General features: G+C 37.4%; 1 protein-coding gene across 1 annotated transcript in view; it reads left to right on the top strand.

Annotated features, from left to right (window-relative positions):
• The window catches only part of FBXO38 (F-box protein 38), a 3,050,069-nt gene that overhangs the window by 2,517,734 nt on the left and 510,526 nt on the right, over nucleotides 1-21,809 (top strand). Inside the window, exon 17 of the mRNA XM_044069370.1 lies at nucleotides 18,819-18,921. Coding sequence (XP_043925305.1) covers nucleotides 18,819-18,921 — 103 coding nt within the window. The remainder of the gene's footprint in view (nucleotides 1-18,818; nucleotides 18,922-21,809) is intronic.

Below are 21,809 nucleotides of genomic sequence, written 5' to 3'. Positions count from 1 at the left end.
AGATGAGTACCTACTGGAATAATGCAAATCTTTTATGACACATTCCTTAAATATAGAAACATGTTTATCCAAAGGTGGTGCAAAATCGGATTTACCAAATTTAAACTGAGTAGATCTTTGAGTAGAGTCATGATCTGAAAAAAATATCTTAAGATTAACCAATCTACAGAATTCATTAACATCATTTAACAAATTGAATTCAGAAACAGGTGCGGAGGGCACAAAATTCAGACCTTTATTCAATACTTGAATATGTACAGGTGATAGTTCAAAAGATGAGATGTTATGTACATTGTTCACTATTTCACCATCTGTTGTAGAAGTACTTGTAAACTGGTTGTTCCCATGTCTGTTTCTATGCTTTCTGCCCCCCCTGCGTGTCTTATGTCTAAAGGGTCAGACACCTTTCGCTTGGCAGCAGGGGACGCCTGATGTGAAGGTACATCATAATCGGTGGCTGAGGAGTTATCATCCTCTGAAGTCATACTGACTGAAGAATCAGTCCTTCTTAGAATTGACCTGGGCCTTTTTCTGCCTTGATTGCTTTTATTTTTGATAGCTCTATCCGTGAACCTGACATTCTTTGATACTACAAAGGGTTTCCCTTTCTCATAATCGGACAAATCCCGATTAAATTTCTGTATTTTTCTCTTGATCAGTTGTTGTTCTAAATTAGCCAAATCTTTGGCCAAAACCGAAGTATGTTCCTGAAAATAGGTTTCAGTTTGAAATGCCTATGCCTCTATACAAACTTTGTTAATTTCTACAATTTGTGATTCAATGATTCTTTCATAGTACCCAACCAAGGTATTTACAAACAACATAGCTGCTTGGTGTTGTGCCAGTGCCCAGTCTTGTGATAACTGAGCATCAACATTAGAAACAAGGGGTTGTAAATGGATCCTAAGACCTCTAGGAGTAATATATTTTAGTTTGTAGGCCTTGAATAACTTCAAGTGCCAAATGTTAGACCTAAGACCTGAGGATCAGTGAACACCTCAGTGCTATTAGAAATCAGCGTCTGTCCAATGCCCTTTATAAACACACTATTCAACATACCACGGCTGTTTTCAAATTTACTATCATTGATAAAATTCAAATGCATAGGAATTATAAAGCAGGTTGGCACAACAAACTTAATAACATGGAAACCATGTGGATAACCAGGTTAGGGGCTTTGTTCAAACCTGGATTAAATGAGATGGCATAATTGTCAACCTGCTTTTTCCTGCTATGTTTTTCCTGATATGTTTTTCCTGTTATGTTTTTCATGAAATGTTTTTCATGCTATATGTTTTTAGGTAATCATTTTTATTAACATCTCCTTATTTCTTCATATTCATTTTTTATTGTATTTTTTAAGAGATGGATGCATCAGATACAATCCACAAACTTTTTTTGGCAATACCTCTTTAAATCAGTGGATATATATAAAAGACCAGGATGTTCTGTTTGTTCAAATCATTATTTAATTTTGTTTCAGCACTGAAGAAGGCTGTTTTTTCAGCCGAAACTGGTTTGCTCAGCATTTATTTTTGTTTTATGATATTTAGTCTTAAATAAATACTTTTGCCTGCATCATCGTTGTGCTGGTCCGTTTTTGGTTTTTGTATTATTGGTTTGGACCGTTGCACTCTGTCCCACGTGCATGTGCCTTGGTTTGCTCTTCTGTTTTGCTGTTTCACGCTGGGGACGCCTGAGGTGCAGGCAACATCGTTTTCGGAAGCTTATGCGTATTCTTGGATTATCTACAGCTACCAGATATCCTGGTTTGGGCATTTAATATGGATATTTTTATTTTTATTCTTGCCAATTTTTGGATTGTGGATTCAGTTTTACTGGATGTTCACAATTGGGAGATATTTTCTCTTCAATTTTGACATTGGGCCTGTCGTGGGTGTCTTTCATACATATTGGAGCAACGGGACGACGTTGAAGGCTGTGGTTTAATTTTGTTGGACCTTTTGGTTTCTTGACAACTTTTTCTTACTCAATATAAGGTACTGTAGACTGTGTTATTTGCATTGCTTGGACTGCTGCAGGCTTATCTAAATCCTTAATCCAAACATTGTCTTTCTTACTATTGACATTGGGCCTGTCGTGGGTGTCTTTTGTACATATTGGAAAAACGGGACGACATCGAGTCTGTGGCAATATCTTGTTTGACATTCATTTAATTTTTCGGTTTCTGGGTAACTTTTTCTAATCCAATTAAGGTACTGTGTAATTTGGCTGCCACTTGGATTGTTTGGATCATTGTAGGTTGATCTAAACTTTAAATTCAATACATGTTCTTCAGTCTGTGTTATTTGGGCTATACTTCATGCCGCCATTTCGATTGCTTGGTTTGCTGCAGGCACATTTAAATCCTAAATTGAAGCATTGTTTTCTTCAACATTGACATTGGGCCTATCGTAGGTGTCTTTTGTACATATTGGAGGAACGGGATAACGCCAAAATCTGTGGCATTATTTTGTTGGACAATTAGTTTTCCGTTTCTGGGCAACTATTTCTATTTCAACATAAGGTGCTTTAGACTGTGTTATTTGGGCTGCCACTTGGATTGCTTGGAACGCTGCAGGCTTATCTAAACTTTAAATTCAAGCCTCGTAACTGTATATGAACAAAAATTTTTTTGGTTTTGCGTGATTAACATCACTTTCCAAGAATTGTTATTCTACGATGTGTTCTGAGCAAGGCGCAAACCTAAGAAGATCCTGAAGGTTCAACAAACACGATTTTGATTACCATCAAAAAATATATATCTTACTGTGAACCAGGACATACTTGTGTTTTGGTTTCTGACAGTGACTGTCTTATACATCATTTGTAAACATACGCTCTGCGTTATAACAATATTTGTGGATATTCTTTCTTATTTGGAGCAATAACACGTTTTTTTGTCTTCAGTTTCTTATTATATTATTTGCTACTGTGGATCTCTATACAAATTAACCATTAGTACATTGGCTTGGCATATGTTAGGCTCGTTTTGAGGTCATTCTCATTACTTATGGTTTTTTCTAGAGTTTTATACTAGCTGACCAATTTTGTTTTTTATATTGACATTCGCTGTGTGGCTCTATCGACCAAGCAATATTGATGTTTCATTGATAACTTGTTTGTTCAGGATACATTTTTGGGCTTCAGGATCAGGGTTTTTCTAATTCACCTATGCAAATTTTGTATGTTGCAAGTAGTGTAGTTATCAAGTAACCAATGTATGTATATATTATATGTGGTTCCAACCCAGCTCTCATCCTACCCACTGTTTTTAACCAATAATATTTTCATATGGTTTTGTGCTGCTGTGATCTTGTTTGTGGAGCAATAGTGCACTTACATGGGCCAGTAACCTTTGCCCTATACACTATATTTTTTGCAGGGAGTTTAGACTATATTGATACTACTTCTCATGACAATTATCCTTATCTGTAATATCATTTATTTGGGACGAAGGTCCATACAAATTTATGATTTCTAATATATCCAACAGTTTTTAACATAATATTAGGGACGAATGTCCAGTTGGAATATACAGAGCATGGTTTCACAAAATGGTAGCAGAGACGAATAGTCGGCTACAGAACTATGTCATAATCTTATGATTATATTATCAAGTCTGTTAAGATTCAGCCTTTCTATCTACCTTTATATTGCAGAGAGGTGGTAGTTTATGAGAGGAATTGTCCAACATATTCATATCTTATACATATATAATATTGGCCATATTATTCACTGTATGTAGATAGTGTTGGGTGTGATTGGTGTCTTGCCCTGTGGGTGTGTGTTGTTCTACGGATATTGGTTCACATGCAATACATTATCATATAGTCAAGAGTGATCGACATATTCATTGCTTTTTAGACTTTTATAGTCTTGACGGTAGGTTTAAGAGCTTGGTTGCTGTACTGCATACTTTGGTTCTAACATGGACCTTAACGGTATCTTGAAAGGTCTATCAGCTGACAAGGACAATTTGGAAGCATTTGGCTTCCATAATAGGGGGTCAACCGATAGTAATAACATTGAGTATGACTCCAAACAAAAATGTGGATTCATCTTTCATAATTTGGCAAAAAATATGAAACATCTTAGGTCTAACATTTGGCACTTGAAGTTATTCAAGGCCTACAAACTAAAAGATATTACTCCTAGAGGTCTTAGGATCCATTTACAACCCCTTGTTTCTAATGTTGATGCTCAGTTATCACAAGATTGGGCATTGGCACAACACCAAGCAACTATGTTGTTTGTAAATACCTTGATTGGGTACTATGAAAGAATCATTGAATCACAAATTGTAGAAATTAACAAAGTTTGTATAGAGGCACAGGCATTTCAAACTGAAACCTATTTTCAGGAACATACTTCAGTTTTGGCCAAAGATTTGGCTAATTTAGAACAACAACTGATCAAGAGAAAAATACAGAAATTTAATCGGGATTTGTCTGATTATGAGAAAGGGAAACCCTTTGTAGTATCAAAGAATGTCAGGTTCATGGATAGAGCTATCAAAAATAAAAGCAATCAAGGCAGAAAAAGGCCCAGGTCAATTCTAAGGACTGACTCTTCAGTCAGTATGACTTCAGAGGATGATAACTCCTCAGCCACCGATTATGATGTACCTTCACATCAGGCGTCCCCTGCTGCCAAGCGAAAGGTGTCTGACCCTTTAGACATAAGACACGCAGGGGGGGCAGAAAGCATAGAAACAGACATGGGAACAACCAGTTTACAAGTACTTCTACAACAGATGGTGAAATAGTGAACAATGTACATAACATCTCATCTTTTGAACTATCACCTGTACATATTCAAGTATTGAATAAAGGTCTGAATTTTGTGCCCTCCACACCTGTTTCTGAATTCAATTTGTTAAATGATGTTAATGAATTCTGTAGATTGGTTAATCTTAAGATATTTTTTTCAGATCATGACTCTACTCAAAGATCTACTCAGTTTAAATTTGGTAAATCCGATTTTGCACCACCTTTGGATAAACATGTTTCTATATTTAAGGAATGTGTCATAAAAGATTTGGATTTTTCCAGTAGGTACTCATCTGTTCATCATAACCTTACTCAAGCTCAGAGACATGCATTAACTGAGCTCCAACTTAACCATTCCATAGTTATCACTCCGGCTTAATAAGGGGGTGGTGTTGTGGTTATGGATCATAGTACATATAAAGATGAGGCCCATAGACAGCTGGCAAATACTCGTTTTTACATTAAGATGGTTGTGGATCCTACACCCAATTTTAAGGCACAAATAGATTCTCTACTGGATTTAGCGATGGAAGATGGGATCATTAGTAGACAGATTTGCAGACAACTTAAAGTGGCTGAACCTATGCCCCAGTACTTATATTTACTTCCTAAAATCCATAAAGATTCTATTAACCCCCCCAGAAAGACCAATTGTCTCGGGCAGAGGCTCTCTTATAGAACCACTTTCTGCTTTCCTTACATATTATTTGAAACGCCTTTTGGTTCATTTTAGATCCAGAATACAAGATACTACCGAGTTCCTGAATATCATTCAGGACTCACAACTGGAAGCCGATTGGTGGCTATGTACTTTAGATGTGTCATCTTTATACACAAGTATACCACATGAAGCCGGAATAACAGCTATTTCATATTGGCTAAACAAATCTGGGTTATATTCAACTGGTTTCAACAATTTTCTGGTCAAGCTGACTGAGTATGTGTTATGCAAAAATATCTTTTACTTTGATGGACAACCTTACTGGCAGACTAAGGGAACGGCAATGGGGGCGTCCTTTGCCCCTATATATGCTGACCTTTTCATGGGATTTTTTGAACAATCATTCATCTATGATGTCGATCATAATTTATATATAAACAATCTTGACATCTGGAGGAGATATTTAGATGATTGTTGGATGGTGTGGCGTGGGGATAAGAACCAAGTGTCTGATTTCGTTCAATATCTCAACAACAACCCTTGGGATATACAATTTACCCTAAATATTGAATATGAAGAGATTGTTTTCTTGGATGTTGTTGTTTCTAGACAGATGGATCATACTCTAGCTACACATGTACATAGGAAGTTTCCTCAGTATAACACATTATTACATGCATCCAGCTCTCACCCCCGCCACATCATCCAAAATATCCCGAAATCCCAATTTTTGCGTATGAAACGCATATGCTCATCACATGAACAATATGAAACCTGTGCACAAGATTTGTCAGATAGGTTTATTGATCGTGGATATCCCAAACATCAGATCTCTCATACCATTCAACAAATCAAACATGTGACACGACCCACCTTATTACAATATCATAATAAGGAACACAATGACAATTCCAGTCCTAGGAAACCAATCAGATTTGTTACTACTTTTGGGAACAATACATCTAGATTCAGACAAATCATTGACAGACATTGGGATATACTTAAATCCCATGAACTTTTGAATGAGATTTTACCAGACAAATGTGCTTTTTCATACAGGAGGGGTAGGACTATCCATTCAAGGTTGACACATTACAAAAGGTACACACCAGCAATACCTGTCCAAACCACTTTATTTGGTGACCCATTGCTTGGCTGCTTCCCTTGTGAGCACTGCAGTGCCTGTCAACATATTTTTAAAACCAAAGAATTTTCAAGTAAACATACATTTAAAGTATATAAAATTAACATTTTTGGCAACTGCAGCTCAGATTGGGTCATTTACTTAGCTACATGCACCTGTTCATCATTTTATGTGGGTCAAACGTCCAGACCATTTAAACTGAGGATCAGCGAACACCTCAGTGCTATTAGAAATCAGCGTCTGTCCAATGCCCTTTATAAACACACTATTCAACATACCACGGCTGTTTTCAAATTTACTATCATTGATAAAATTCAAATGCATAGGAATTATAAAGCAGGTTGGCACAACAAACTTAATAACATGGAAACCATGTGGATAACCAGGTTAGGGGCTTTGTTCAAACCTGGATTAAATGAGATGGCATAATTGTCAACCTGCTTTTTCCTGCTATGTTTTTCCTGCTATGTTTTTCCTGATATGTTTTTCATGAAATGTTTTTCATGCTATATGTTTTTAGATAATCATTTTTATTAACATCTCCTTATTTCTTCATATTCATTTTTTATTGTATTTTTTAAGAGATGGATGCATCAGATACAATCCACAAACTTTTTTTGGCAATACCTCTTTAAATCAGTGGATATATATAAAAGACCAGGATGTTCTGGTTGTTCAAATCATTATTTAATTTTGTTTCAGCACTGAAGAAGGCTGTTTTTTCAGCCGAAACCGGTTTGCTCAGCATTTATTTTTGTTTTATGATATTTAGTCTTAAATAAATACTTTTGCCTGCATCATCGTTGTGCTGGTCCGTTTTTGGTTTTTGTATCATTGGTTTGGACCATTGCACTCTGTCCCACGTGCGTGTGCCTTGGTTTGCTCTTCTCCACAAAGCCACACTGACCCAGATTTATCAATTTCAGTAAGATCTTTGTCATTCTCCTGATTAATATAAACTTAAACACTTTATAGTCATGGTTTAAAATTAAAATTGGTTTATGTGTAGCTGGATCTAAAGGGTATTTACTTGCTTTGGGTAGTACAGCAACCATGGCTTTCTTCTAAGATGGTGGTGCTCTTCTCACCCTCTTTAAAATATTGTTATTTAAAGTCTTTGAGATCTTCAACTCTTTTTCCCTCCTAACTTACAAGTTTTCATCAAAATCCCATTTGTCCCTGGAAACTTCCATGTTGATTGTACATCACTGTTTTTCTTTCTTTTTCTCCTGTCTTAGCTTTTAATCTCATCTTCCTCTAATCTTGACATTACTAAGTGTTTCATAAATATTTCCATATGTAAATGTTCATAATTCCAAATTGTCTGTGATATCTCAGTAGGATCTCTCATTACCTTTCTTGTCATGGGCTTTAAGTTTTGCAACAACTATTTCTGTCGCCAAAGTCTGTGTGCTAAAAGTTGTTGCACTGCAGAGTTGTTTAAGAGCAATCTTTCTAAATACATGCATATTACACAAATATTTCCTTATTTCCCCTTTAATACTCTGCAGTTGCTCCTCCTTTTGTTCTGTGAGATTCCCCTTCTTCTGTAGTACATTAACCTTTGTCAACCCCTCGAGATAATTTGTATTTTTTCTCACAGCTCTTTTTCTCTTATTTCTGTCATGTTTTAGTCTCCATTTTCCATGTACTTCTCTCACTAGTTACCTGTTCTGAAGTTGTTTGTCTTCCTAAGTCATTTTCCAATCATACTTGTTCTTTAAATTTCTCTTTTTAACAGATGAGTAGGAAAGCACCAAATGTCTCATTTTTGCATCAACTTGCATCTTTGTCTTATTTTTTTTTATTAGTGCATGATCTGATCTACTTGTTGGATGGGTCTCAAAGCTTTCAGCTAAATAAACATGCTGCTCTGGAATATAATTTCTATTCAATGAAGCCCAGTTATTTTATCTGGAAGATAATATGTAAATTATGAGTTCCTGCTACTGAATTCACATCTTCTGTGCCAAATATTCTCCTATACTACTTTTGCCATATGCCCCTTTTAAGTCCTCTGATGTAGCCTCAGTAATGTAAATCAGGTTCCAGTCCCCACCCATAATTTTCATAGGTAGTACTAGGCTTGCATTTCAGTGTACCATTGTGCAGCCTAGCCCAAAGTCCCAGTTGCCCATACGCACTATATGATTAAGTGACTTGCATAAAAAAATGAATGCTTTCAGTAAAACATTAACTTTTAGCCTTAGGAAAAATATACTTTTTACCCTTAAATGCATTAACTGTACTGCGTGATGTTACATTTAATGCATTAAAAGTACCAATGCTGTTGGAGAGGCAACTATTTGTGTAACTGTTTACTTCCCACAGTTTCAGTCTTAATTTCGTACTTCACCTTATTTTCACTGAACTGCTTGGCATCATTCTTTTAAAAGTTAATCACTTTGTACCTCCTAGATTTAATTTAGAACACAATGTTTCACTCAACTGCCGCCAGTATCCCTTTAAAAGTTAATTATATTGTGCATTTCACTCAGAACAGACTTTTCAACCCTCTCATGATCATTGCTTGTATCTGCAGAATATTTTTCTTCATTTAAAAGAAGGTGCTAATGGAAAAAAGTAGCCCGCTGCTTTATATATATCCCTAAGGAAGTAATCGGAGGGACTTTCAACTCTGAAGCTACACCAAATATATTTAAAACCGGTGAAATTGCCACTTGCTGTACTAATGGAGATATTCCAGGTATAGCGCCGGGTCAAAAACTACCGACTGCTATTCAGGCGGCTGCAGGTACTTTTAAAACAAATAACATTAAGGAAACAAGAGAATGGTTATAGACTAAGTATGCTTTTAAACTAAATGGTACTGACAACAAACATCCGCCTATTTCTGATTCCTATTGTGCTAAATTGGACAGACTGGCTAAACTAATGTTAAAATACAGAACTTTGGACATAGAAAATGAGTATTTAACTGAATGTATTTCAAGGGAAATAGTCCCTAAGGGACTGCGCGTTTGTAAATTCCCTAACAATGTGCAAATGGGTTCTGTATTTTATAATGAACTAATAGAAGTTTTTAATAAGTGTGGTTTAGATATTTTAAGGTTGACTATTAAGGAAAATATAAGATGTCAGGATGATTTACAGAAAAGTATAGATGAACTTGACCAGTGTATTAAGGATGATTTAATCTTCACCATTTGTGAAGAAAAAGAAAAGTATTTTAACATAAGAAGTGAAATTGATAATAAATGTGGTGAAATGGTAAATAGAAAAATGAAAAAAATTGGAAAGAGATGTTAATGAATATGAAAAAAATATCAGTTACCCTAAACCTCGCTATGGATATAATAAAAATACTATGGAGAATAAACAGATTAATGAATTCTTTAATCATGATAATGGCTTAAATTATAATCACCATCAGGAAGATGTTGAGCCAGATTATGATCAAGCCTTTCCACCTTTACGTAGATTGGAAAGGCTGATGAATAAACAAGGATACCAGCAATCAAATTTTCAATGGAGAAGGGGGAGAGGGAGATATTAGCTTATACCCATTCCACCTATATAGACCAAAATGTTATTTTAGTTGATGGGGCCAAAAATACATATAAGGATTTTACTATATACAATTTTAGTGGCATAACTTCAGAGATAGAACATTTTGACCTTCTTTCTAAAGGTTTAAAATTCATCCCATATAGAAAAGGGGATTTAACAAGATCATTGTTGGATGTTAAACTATTCTTAAGGAAGGTTAATTTAAGTATAATGTTTACTACGGAAAACATACCTATAGACCAAGGACTAAAAGAAAAAACTATATATAATCCCCCTTTACATCCGCAGTTAAAAAATTTGGAGAAAGTTATTGAGAAGGAACTAAGGATTGAACAAAATAAAATGAAATATAGGGCTAATCTAAGTATTAAGGAAAAGGAAATATTAGATTAATTAAAGTTAAAGTTTAACATAAGAGTTATGAAACCAGATAAAGGCAGAGGGGTGATTATAATGGATAGTATACAATATGAAGGTAAGATGAACCAAATATTATGGGATGATTCAAGATATTCTAGTGTTTCAAAGAATGAAGTGAACATAGCCTATAATAAAATAGATATAGGTCTTGATGATATGTTACAAGAAGGTCTTATAGATCAACAAATATATTCATATTTAAAAGTGGAGAAACCTAGGGTACCTACCATCTTTGGAATCCCTAAGATCCACAAAAATGAGAAGGACCCACCATTAAGACCCATAATTTCTGTCGAATGGTCTAAAACCTTACCTTTAGCTAAATATGTGGACACTAAATTAAAGCATATATGGGTTGAAAGAAAAGCAATATTAAAAGATTTGTGGGACCTGCTGAGGGAAATTTCTAATAATCTATACCAAGAAGACCTTCTATTTGTAACCATTGACATCATAGACGTGTTTTCCTCTATACCATATAGTACTGGTATGGAAATGTTTGAGGAAATTGTTTTTGAAGACCAGGGACTAACACATAATGAAAAATTAGTCAATGTTTGTTTAATGGACATGGTTTTAAAAAATAACTTTATATATTTCAATGGAGAATTCTTCCAGCAGATTCAGGGAGTGGCAATGGGAGCAACGTGTGCTCCCACTTATGCCAATCTGGTTTTGGCAAAATGGGAAGAAAATTATATTTTAAACTCTGAATTCAGATCCTGCTGGATTCTATATCGGAGGTTTTTGGATGATGTAGTTATTTTCTGGACAGCAGGTAAAAATAAATTTGAAGAGTTTATGAAATATATCAGTGAAACTACTAATTTTTTAAAGTTCACTCATAAAATATCAAATGAAACTTTGCAGTATCTGGATTTAGAAGTATATAAGGTAGATAATAAACTGGAAACTAAGATATATAGAAAATCTACCTTTTGCAGTTCTTTCCTCCATTATCCCCTACACTGTAAGAAAAATATAGTTAGGGGCAATTTGTAAGGGGATGTCGCATGACTAGCCTTGACACAGATTTTTTATTAGTGTGTAATTTGCTGGAAGAAATGTTTATGGAAAGAGGTTATCCCCTGGAATTTATCAAAAATATTAGATCTGACGTGAAAAAAGAAATAGTAGATTTAAACCTATTCAGGGGCATATGGAAGAAAGTAAAGAAGGAGACAAATATAAGGAAAATAACAATATAAATATTACTAATATCTATCAACAAGCAATGATCTTGGAATATAATGCTTTGAATGATAATACTAGGAGAATTTTTCAAAAAGAATGGGACAGATTTGTGGCCCTTTCGGATTTGGATAGTGTTTCTGGTTTCCCATTCAGGGTGGTATATAAAAATTCGCAAAGTATAACAAATATTTTGGAAAATAAGAATAGGAAGTCTAACACCAATTGAAAAAGGTTCGGTACATATAAATGCAGACATTGTTCTCAATGTACGTATGTTATGAATACAGACAGGTTTTATATAGAGAGTAGAAAAAAATGGATTAATAGTACTGATTATTATAACTGTGAAACAAAAGGAATAGTTTATTTAGCCATCTGCCTAGTTTGTAGTTCCTTCTATGTCGAGAAAACAGAAAGAATGTTGAAAAGAAGGATCTATGAACATATTTATGATATGACAGTTGGCAAGGAAACTAGTGCTTTGTTCAAACATACAAAGGTATGTACAAAACTTAAATTCTCTTTTCTTGTGTTGGAACAAATCAAAAGTGATAATAGGGGAGGCCCATGGGAAGAGAAGATTGAATTTATGGAATTGTGGTGGCAAGTCACCCTTGAAGCAGGAAATTTTCCTGGTTTAAATGATTATGCATCAATATTACCACTCTTGAAACGAAGGTCTGCCAAACTCTGAAAGGTTTGGAATGTAATAACATGGCATTGTTTCCTTGTTTTTACATAGTTTATAATGTTCATAGTTTCATAGGTTGATACTAGGCTATCTGCCCTAGGGCATTTGTAAGCCTAGCCAGAGTGTGTTTGGCTTTCGCCACCCTTTTAGATTAGTTGACTGTGCCTCTGTATAATAGGTCACAGAAGATAGCCCTTTTAAGGTTAGTTTACTGTGCCTCTGTCTAGTAGGGACACAGAAGAGATCCCAGGGGTAAACCTACGATCTCCCATCCACTCATCAAGATTTCTCTTGAAGAGGGTCATTGAGGGGCTCTGCCTAACATGGATTGGGATTTTGTTCCAGAGTGAGGGGAGCCTCTGGGATATGAATCTGTCCCTCCAGCATGTCCTATTTATTTCTGTGCTGAGGTTTAAGTCCCTGGAGTGTGTAGCTCTAAGGGATTTGGATTTCCTGAGGTGGAGCATGTCCATTAATTCTGGGTTGGACATGGCTTTATACATCAGGCACAGATCACCTCTGAGTAGGCGGTAAGCAACTGAGTAGAGCTGGAGTTTCTTTAGCCTAACTGCGTAGGGCATCTGTTTGAGTCCCTTGATCCTTTTGGTGAGGTACTTTTGGGGTCTTTCTAGTTGCTGCAGGTGTCGGGTAAGGTACATCCCGAATGGGGCATTGTATTCAATTATGGGCCTGATGAGTGATGAGTAGAGGGGGCACAATGACCTCTCTTGATCTAGATGTGAATCCTTTCATGATAAGGTGGGCTATATAGAAGGTCTTTCTAACCACTTTGGCAACGTGATTGTCAAAGAAGAGATTGCCATCTACTTGGGTCCCCAAATCCCTAATTACTTCTTCTGTACTTAATGGATTACCACCTATGTGGTAATTTGTGGGCACTTTGTTTTTCCCAAAGGGGATGACTATGCACTTTTTGGCATTTAGCTTTAGGCCATGGCTCTGGCACCAGTTATCCGTTTCTGTGAGACCCTTTTGGAGGATGCTTGTGTCAGTCGGTGAGTCGATTATGGCACCCAGTTTGCAGTCATCTGCGAACTTGGTCAGCCATAGTCCTCCCGTGTTAGCCTGTACCTCAGAGAAATATATACTGAACAAGAGAGGTCCCAGGACTGAGCCTTGTGGGACGCCACTTGTAACTGGTTTAGAGTCTGACATGGCACCTGCAATTCTGACCATGTGGGTTCTATCCCTGAGCCAGTTTGCAACCCATCCATCTTGTGACATAGGGGTTGATATTTAAGCTGGTGAGCTTATTTATGATGCCCGAGTGGGGTATTGTGTCGAAGGCTTTTGCGAGGTCCAGGTAGGCTGTGTGGACTACCTTCCCTTCATTATGGCCTTGGTGACTGTTTCAAAGAAATCGACCAGGTTCAAGAGGCAAGATCTGCCCTTAACAAAGCCGAATTGGGTAGGATCCAGTGTTTGGAGGTTCCCAATGTCTTTGTTTATGAGTTCCATGATGATACTCTCCATAGCTTTGCAGACCAGGCTAGTCAGGCTTATAGGGTGGTAGTTTCCAGGGTCCGTTGTGGCACCACCTTTGTGGAGTGGGACTACTGTTGCTGTACGCCATTCCTTGGGTACATATCCTGTAGTAAGGCTGAGACTGAACAGTGACTTTATGTGAGGGTTCAGTTCTTCTTGGAGCTCGTGTAAGACGCAGCCCGGGACACCGTCCGGTCCCATTGATGCTGTGTTTTTTGCTTTGGAGAGGACAGCTCTCACCTGTGCATCTGTGATGTCAGGGAGGCTACACTCTGGTGGGATAGACATTTGCTCTTTTGGGTGGGGGAGGACGGAGAAGTTTGCACTGAACCTGTCTGCCAGGATGTTGGTAATGTCTGTGGGTTCAGTGTATTTTTTTTGTCATTTTGCACTAACTCAGAGCATATCTGGGAGTTGCCACCCAGGTTCCTGACATAACTAAAGAAGGCTTTGTGATTATCTTTAGCGTCTTGTGCAATTTTTCTTTTGAAGCTGGCCTTAGATGATTTTATGAGGGATCATAGTTTCTTGCTAGTACTGATCAGAGATGCCTTCCCTTTTTGGGATTTTGCTCTATCATGTAGTAGCTTCCTCCTTCTGTTGTATAGCTTATTTATGGCTGGGGTCCACCAGTCAGGTCTCCTGCCTTTGGAGGAGTGAGTCTTGGTTTTATTTGGGATAGCACGATCCATGCATTCCTGCAGGTGTCCATAGAATGCGTTTGTAAAGGATTCTGTGTTTTGGGCCGTATTTTCCACTGGCCCGGGGGCTTTGAAGGATTCCACCTCGGTTTTGAGAAGTGTGAAGTTTGCTTTTGAGAAGTTCTTCACCGTGGTTTCCTTGGCTGGGGGTGGGGACGGGATATGGATGTCCAGTGAGATTAATTTATGGTCAGATCTTACCAATGAGGGGTATACCTCTGGTATGGAACATAGAGTCCCCATGTTGGTGATCATCATCAGGTCCAATATGTTTTCCCCTCTTGTGGGAGTGGTGACCAGTTGTTCTATAACATTTGAGTTTATAAATTCTAGGAACCGTTGGGCGAGGGTGTTGGGGCTTGAGTAGTGCTCCCAGTCTATGTTTGGGTAGTTGAAGTCACCCAATATAATGGTGTTTGGAGAGACCTTCTTATTCTCCAGTGTTCTCAGGAAAGCCGAGTGGAGTTCCTGAGTTTGGGAGGGTGGTCTGTAGCAGACTACAAACTGAAAGGCAGTTTTGCCCACTGTTAGTTACACATGGATCGTCTCCGATGCTTCGTGCAGTGCCACTAACCTGGAGGGGTGGGTATCTTTGATGAATATGGATACCCCCCTTCCTTTTGTGGTTCGGTCCGAGTTTTGGGGCCAAAAAGCATGGTATGAGGTATAACCTGGTAGTGCTGGGGTGCTGTCGGGAGCCTTGAACCAGGTTTCTATTACTGCACAGATATCGATATTCTCCATACTGAGGAGAGCCTCGAGTGCGTGCATCTTGAGGTTTAGACTTCTGACGTTGAGCAGCATTACCCTTAGTTTCTTTTTCCTTGTGTTGTCTATGGAGGTGGGTTTGTCTTTTGAGCCTTGCCTAAAAAAGGCACTATGGGGGCGGCAAGAGCCTTAGCCAGTAATCGAAAGGCCAGGGGTGACAGGTGCAAGCTGTCCCTAACGAAGCAACGTGGCTTGTCGAGCATGTCATCCCAGGCTGACAGACACTGGATCCCCTTTGAATGACACCAATACTTTAGCCAATTGTTAAAATTGATAATTTTGTCTTTATACTGTGGCATCATTCTTGGTGAGGGTAAGATGCTACTCAAGGTCAGGGTCATACCAGCCTGGGCTACGTGATCAGATAGCTCCTCTATGTCTGTTTTCATGTAGTCCAGGGAGGTATGTCTCAGGTCATTCACACCAGCATGGACAATGACGGAGTCATATTTGTACTTGCTTTGGAGTGACCTGAGTGCTTGTGTTATGTGGCGGATCCTGGCACCCGACAGGCAGCTTACACTGACCTTCTCCTTCAGCCTGGCGAGTGGGACGTCAGTGTGTCTGACAATAGAGTCACCTATTACAAGTGTATTAGGTGTGTTGTTTAGCCTTAAGGGATGTGACTGTGTGGCACACTGACTTTGTGAACTATGTGATACGTGGGTATTGTTGTGGGGTAGCGGTTGCTTGGATGTCTGCTTTGGAGGTCTCTGCTACTTGGGCAGATTTTTATTTAGAGCCTCCGAGTATGTTTTTGTGTGTTTATGTGTTTGGTTTGCTGTTGCGATAGGTCTATGTGAGACTGGATTTGTGGTGTGTGTGGTTACCTTTTCCTCCTGACTGACTGCGCCAGTGCTGGGTTGAGAGAGCTCAGCCTCCAGTTTGGCTATATAGTTGCATCTCTCACATATATTTCAGCTTGTTGGGAGGAGGAGAGGGTGGTCTGTGTACATAAGGCAGTTGTAACATTGCCTCAAGATTCCCAGATTCACCAGCTGGACTGGAGAGTAAACCCAAAACTGACTTTTGGACATGCCAGAATAGTATAAGGAACTACTTTTTGACTGATCAAAAAGGACCAATAGGGAGCCAAGTACTTAAAGGGAGTATAAGAGGGTGTAGTGCTTTAGTTTATTAGTGCTTACTTATAAGATTACTTATACGAGCAACTGCAGGGCTTTAGAATGAAAATAGAGTGCTTACTTTGAGATTTAGAACAGTTCTAAGGAAAAAAGTGAAGAGCAGACTTTGTGGAGCCAGGAATAGTTTAAACCCGTTTAAGCGGCGCTGCCCGATGCTGCGCTATGCGCACAATTGCACAAAGCCACACAAATGCGGGTTTTAAAGCAGGGAAACTGAAAGAGATAGGAGGAATTGACCCAAAATGGCCAATAAGCTACTAGTTTCAGGGCTGAGACCACTCCACCAGGGATAGATAGGCTGCTCAAAGCTCCCCACTGTCACTGGTGAACAGAAAAGCTTCCTCCTATCCAATTAAGGATATGGGCAACACAGGAAACTATACCACAGTCCAGAATTCAGCAAAACCTGAAATCTAGACTAATGTAGTTCAGCAAAGGCGGGAAAAGAGAATTTTTTTTGTTTTTTTCAGGAAACAGCAGAAAAACACACAGAAAACACTGTAAATGCTATAAACAGGCTAGCGCACTTTAGTGTGTAGCCTACAACAGTTATACAATACAAAAATGACTTAAATTGATATAAAACAAGTGCAAAAACTGTAAAAAGCAGAAGACAAATGCAATTTAAACTTTTTAAAGCACAGATCAGTTAGAAATTTGCTTTTTAGGCGGGAAAAGGCAGTCGGAGCAAAAAAACAGAGAAAAAAATACTTAAATCTGGAAAAGTCTCTCTTGGGTCTCTCTCTTGCCTGTATCACTCTGCATGACACCACAAGGAGCTGTGCGGAGTTGTATACTGGCGCAAAACCATGCAAATGCGGGTTTTAAAGCAGGGAAACTGAAAGAGATAGGAAGTGACCCAAAACAGCCAATAAGCTACTAGTTTCAGGGCTGAGACCACTCCTCCAGGGACAGATAGGCTGCTCAAAGCTCCCCGCTCTCACTGGTGAACAGAGAAGCTTCCAACTATCCAGGTAAGGATATGGGCAACACAGGAAACTATACCACAGTCCGGAATTCAGCAAAACCTGAAATCTGGACTAATCTAGTTCAGCAAAGGCAGGAAAAGAGAATGAATCAGTTAATCATTTATACTGCTAAAAGAAAGGAATACTTTTTTTTAAATATTTTTAATTTCATTCTTTATGTGTCACTTTTATATATATATTGTTTTACAAATATATTTTTTACATAACAATAGTTGATATTTTAACATCTATATTCAATATTAATTCAGATGTATTTATTGAGGTTTAACATTTAATGAGAATGTAAATAATGTTTAAATAGTTTTTTTAATGAAGTTTTAATATGCATTGGCTCTGCTGAAACATCATTGTTTTTTAAATGCATTTAGTTAAATTCATTGGTTCCTTACTAATTAACTTCAGTATAAATGATTAACTGATTCATACACTGGTCATCTGATGAAGTCTTAGCCATTGAGACGAAAACGCGAATTTGTTGTGTAAAGGCGTTTATGTAGTGTATCTGCACTGTGTGGTTTAATAAACGAATTGCTTATACCTCATTCAAGTTTAACTTTTTCTCTAGAACTCTTTTTTTGATTGTGCAAGAAAAGAACTAACTACATTTTTCATTTTTGTGTTGTTTTATGTTTTTTCAAGTCTGTGCTTAAAAATATCTGTAGACCAAGAATGTTAATTTAGGCATCTAGTTCTATATAAACATGGAAATTTATTTGATTCTGTATATAATATGCTCAGTACATATTTACATTTCCCTCACCTTCCCAAGATCACAACATTATGCTAACTTCAACAAGTTTTCTCATAGTTTTTCTTATCTTGTTACAGAGGTACAAGGGGTTCTGGAATATATTACAGTTAAGAAAAAGTACTTTCTTGCTTTGGTATCCTTGGTATATAATGCAGTCATTGATAAACTCCTCTGTGTTAACTATGGGCAAATATAGTTTTGGATGTTTTTTGTAGAAAAAAAATGAACAAGAAAAATGCACCAGTCTGTGTTGTTGGAGAGCTTTATTCCGTTCTGCTGTAAACAGCGTATAAGGTTCAGTGCATTGTACTACTACTGTGCCTTTTGGGACTGGGTAAATACAGATATAAACCTTATCATGCTGTTCTTTTGTTTTCAGGGAAAGTACCAGTTTTACTTTCCACCTAAATTTCCAGTATTTGATACAAAAATCAAACAAAAGTAGAGTATTATTTAATTGATGCAAAAATCAAATGCAAGTAGAGTATTATTTCATCCATGCTAGTTCTTTTAACTATTTTATGTCACTTTTTTCTTTATTGCAGGTGCTGAATTTGAAGTCAAAGAACTTAGTTGGGATCACATTAACAAACTGTGGAATAACTGACCTTGTTCTGAAAGACTGTCCAAAAATGATGTTCATTCATGGTATGCCCTTTTTTATAGTAGTCATTAGAAACCTGTATGTTATTATGGAGATGCTTTTTCTCTTCCATTTACAAATCATCTGTTTGTTAATATATTTTATCAGCCTGTTTTATATCATTTCCTTATAGAATTTTATTTTCATCTTTGCTTAAATGCTTCAGAGTGCCTGTATATAACTGTGTTTCACATTCTGTAGCTTGACTTTCTACAGCATCCCAGCAATTTACAGAGCAGACTAATACTACAAATTTGGAAGCTGAGCTTTTATTTTGATACATAGTTTAATGGGACAGAATAAGTCATTTTGTCTGTTAATTCTGCACTGCACAACCTGGCATGCATATATGACTATGATTTTTTTTGAAAGTATAATGACTACACTGATGAACATAGGCCTGCCTGTCCACTTGAGTGTTACAGCTAACTGTTATTTACCTGCTCCACTCCTTCTTCATTCTGTTTTCAGGGAAGTAAAATCTCTCTTTTGGTACACATTTTAGCATTACCTATAGCAGTGCATTCCAGGAAACTACCACCTTCTCTGTGGAATATATATTTCTAAGTCTTTTTTAAATTGTTCTCCTTCCTTCTGCTACCTTTCCACCCTTGGCTTGCTTTACTTCTTCTCTTCAGTGCCATCTATCCTGTTTATGTGTAACAGTGTTATGCATCAATAATCTTCAATCCCCCCTTGTAAATTCACTTTATCATATTTCTTGCTAATTTAATGTCTTTTTCTTTGCTTTCTGCCATGTGTGGATGTAATATTCCAGATCTAACATTATCAGTATCCATTACTTGTGAATGGCATCAACATCTCTTTATTCAACTCTCCATATGACATACTCCATCATTTTATTGGCTTTTCCCACTATTCTTTCATACTCTAAGCTTGAAGAAATTAAGCCCACAAATTATGTTCCCTTCTGTCCTCACAAAGATCATTCCTCCTAATGTACATGCTTTATCTGGTATTGCCCTAGGATAGTGTGCATCATTCCACTTTTTCCATTAAGTCTTACCAGTATCTGCTCCATCTACCTTGCAAACTGCACCAGTCATTGCTGGAGTGGCTCTGTTGCTGTCTTTATGATGATAAAAAGCAAGTTTATCTTGCTGTCCAAACTAGCATTGTATCTGATACTAATGTACTAAACGTGACCAATGATAGAGTAGACATCTTTTTAACACCACTGTAAGTAATGATCTTCTCTATAGACTTCATTGACGCTGTGCTTCGTGGCAGTTGCAATGTTTCTTATCCACCTAACCATTTTGGATACACCACCATTATGTAGTTACCCGTTTCCTGTAAGACATAATGTCAGGATGTCTGATTGAAGTTGAGGTACACCATTCCACAAATTACCCAGATTAGCAAGATCTTATTTGTAAAGGGGCACTTTTAAGTATTTGCAAGACAGTTGCTGTTCAGAAACTCTAATACCCTACTCTGCAACATTATTTTCCATAGCCATCTGTGAAATGAAAGTGAGGTACACAGACTTGTAAGTTTGTCTTCTTCTGCACCTAACTAACCCTTTGCAGGGGAAAGTGCAATTATGTGAAGAACTCATTATAACTGTAGGTGATCGAAATGTTTTTGTCTTCACTGTAATTGAATGGATATTCAGGACCCTGTGTGGGCAACTGTTGTATTTGGTAACATTTTTTTAAAAATCTGTATTAAATCATCACTTTTTAAGTTGTAAAACAAGTTATCATAATTAATAGAAAACAAATCTTAATAATAATTTCTGTTATTATCAATGTTCTTCATATTCATTGTTGCAGTACTGATTTTTAAGTTTGCCTGCCATGCAGAAGCCCATGACATGCCTGATTTACAGCAGGTTTCATTTGTTTTTCAAAGAACAGCAATTAACAACTTTTTGTACTGCTTGATGTAGGACCTATTGTGATGTTTAATAGTCAGCATGAAGTACTAAAGGGCCAGCAGGAAAAGTGCAAGCCAAGTTAAACAAAATGTTTTTATATATTTTTACATGACAACAGATCTTCTAGTATGGTGAGCATCTGTACGAGACACCAAAGTAATGAGAATAAGTCAAAATCAATTACTAAGATCACCAGATAAATCAATAGGGATCTAAACCTTGTCATCACAATGAACAAAACATGCTGGAGGGATAGGTTCTTGACCCAGAGACTCCCCAGACTCTGGAATAGACTGCCCATACATGTCAAGCAGAGCGCCACTTTGACCCTCTTCAGAAGGAACCTTGATGATTGGATGGGAGATAGGAAATTCACCCCGGGGATCACGTCAGTCACCCTGCTAAACAGAGGTCCAGGGAAGTAAATACTGTGGGAAGAAGTAGCCAGGGAATTATGACTAGGCTTGTATAGGCCCTAGGGCCGATAGCCTAGTGCCAACCTATGAACCTAATACTTCAATGCTGTTAGCAAATATTAGTGACACACACAAGGCAAAGCTGCACAGAGAAAACAGGGGTGATATGGGAGATTAGTGGTTCTTTGTAATTGTATTTCTTTCTCCCAGTTCTTATGTTTGCTGCAGAAAGAGGCTTAGCATAACAACAAACAGCTGTAACCACATTTGTGATGGGGTGTGTAAAAGAAATTCACGATTGCCTTTGAAGTTTTTGAACTACTGTGGAATCGGCTGTCTGGAAAACAGTTACATCAAAATGCAAGTACTGCCTAACTGTCAGAACCAAACTGAAGTTAAAAAAAAAATGTATGTGGTTCACGAACACCAGCCAACACAAAGCAGAAAGCATGAAAAATGGTTTAAAATGAGTACCACACACCACATCTTTTTATAGCACTAAAGTACGTTATTCTGCAAAACAGACCAGCACACAACAAAAGCACATTGAAACATCACAAAAAAGTCACCTTCG

The sequence above is a fragment of the Protopterus annectens genome, chromosome 4.part0 (assembly GCF_019279795.1).
Source record: "Protopterus annectens isolate FY-2018-M chromosome 4.part0, PAN1.0, whole genome shotgun sequence".
Classification (NCBI taxonomy): Eukaryota; Metazoa; Chordata; order Ceratodontiformes; family Protopteridae; genus Protopterus; species Protopterus annectens.
This window is presented reverse-complemented; position numbering and strand designations above follow the sequence as displayed.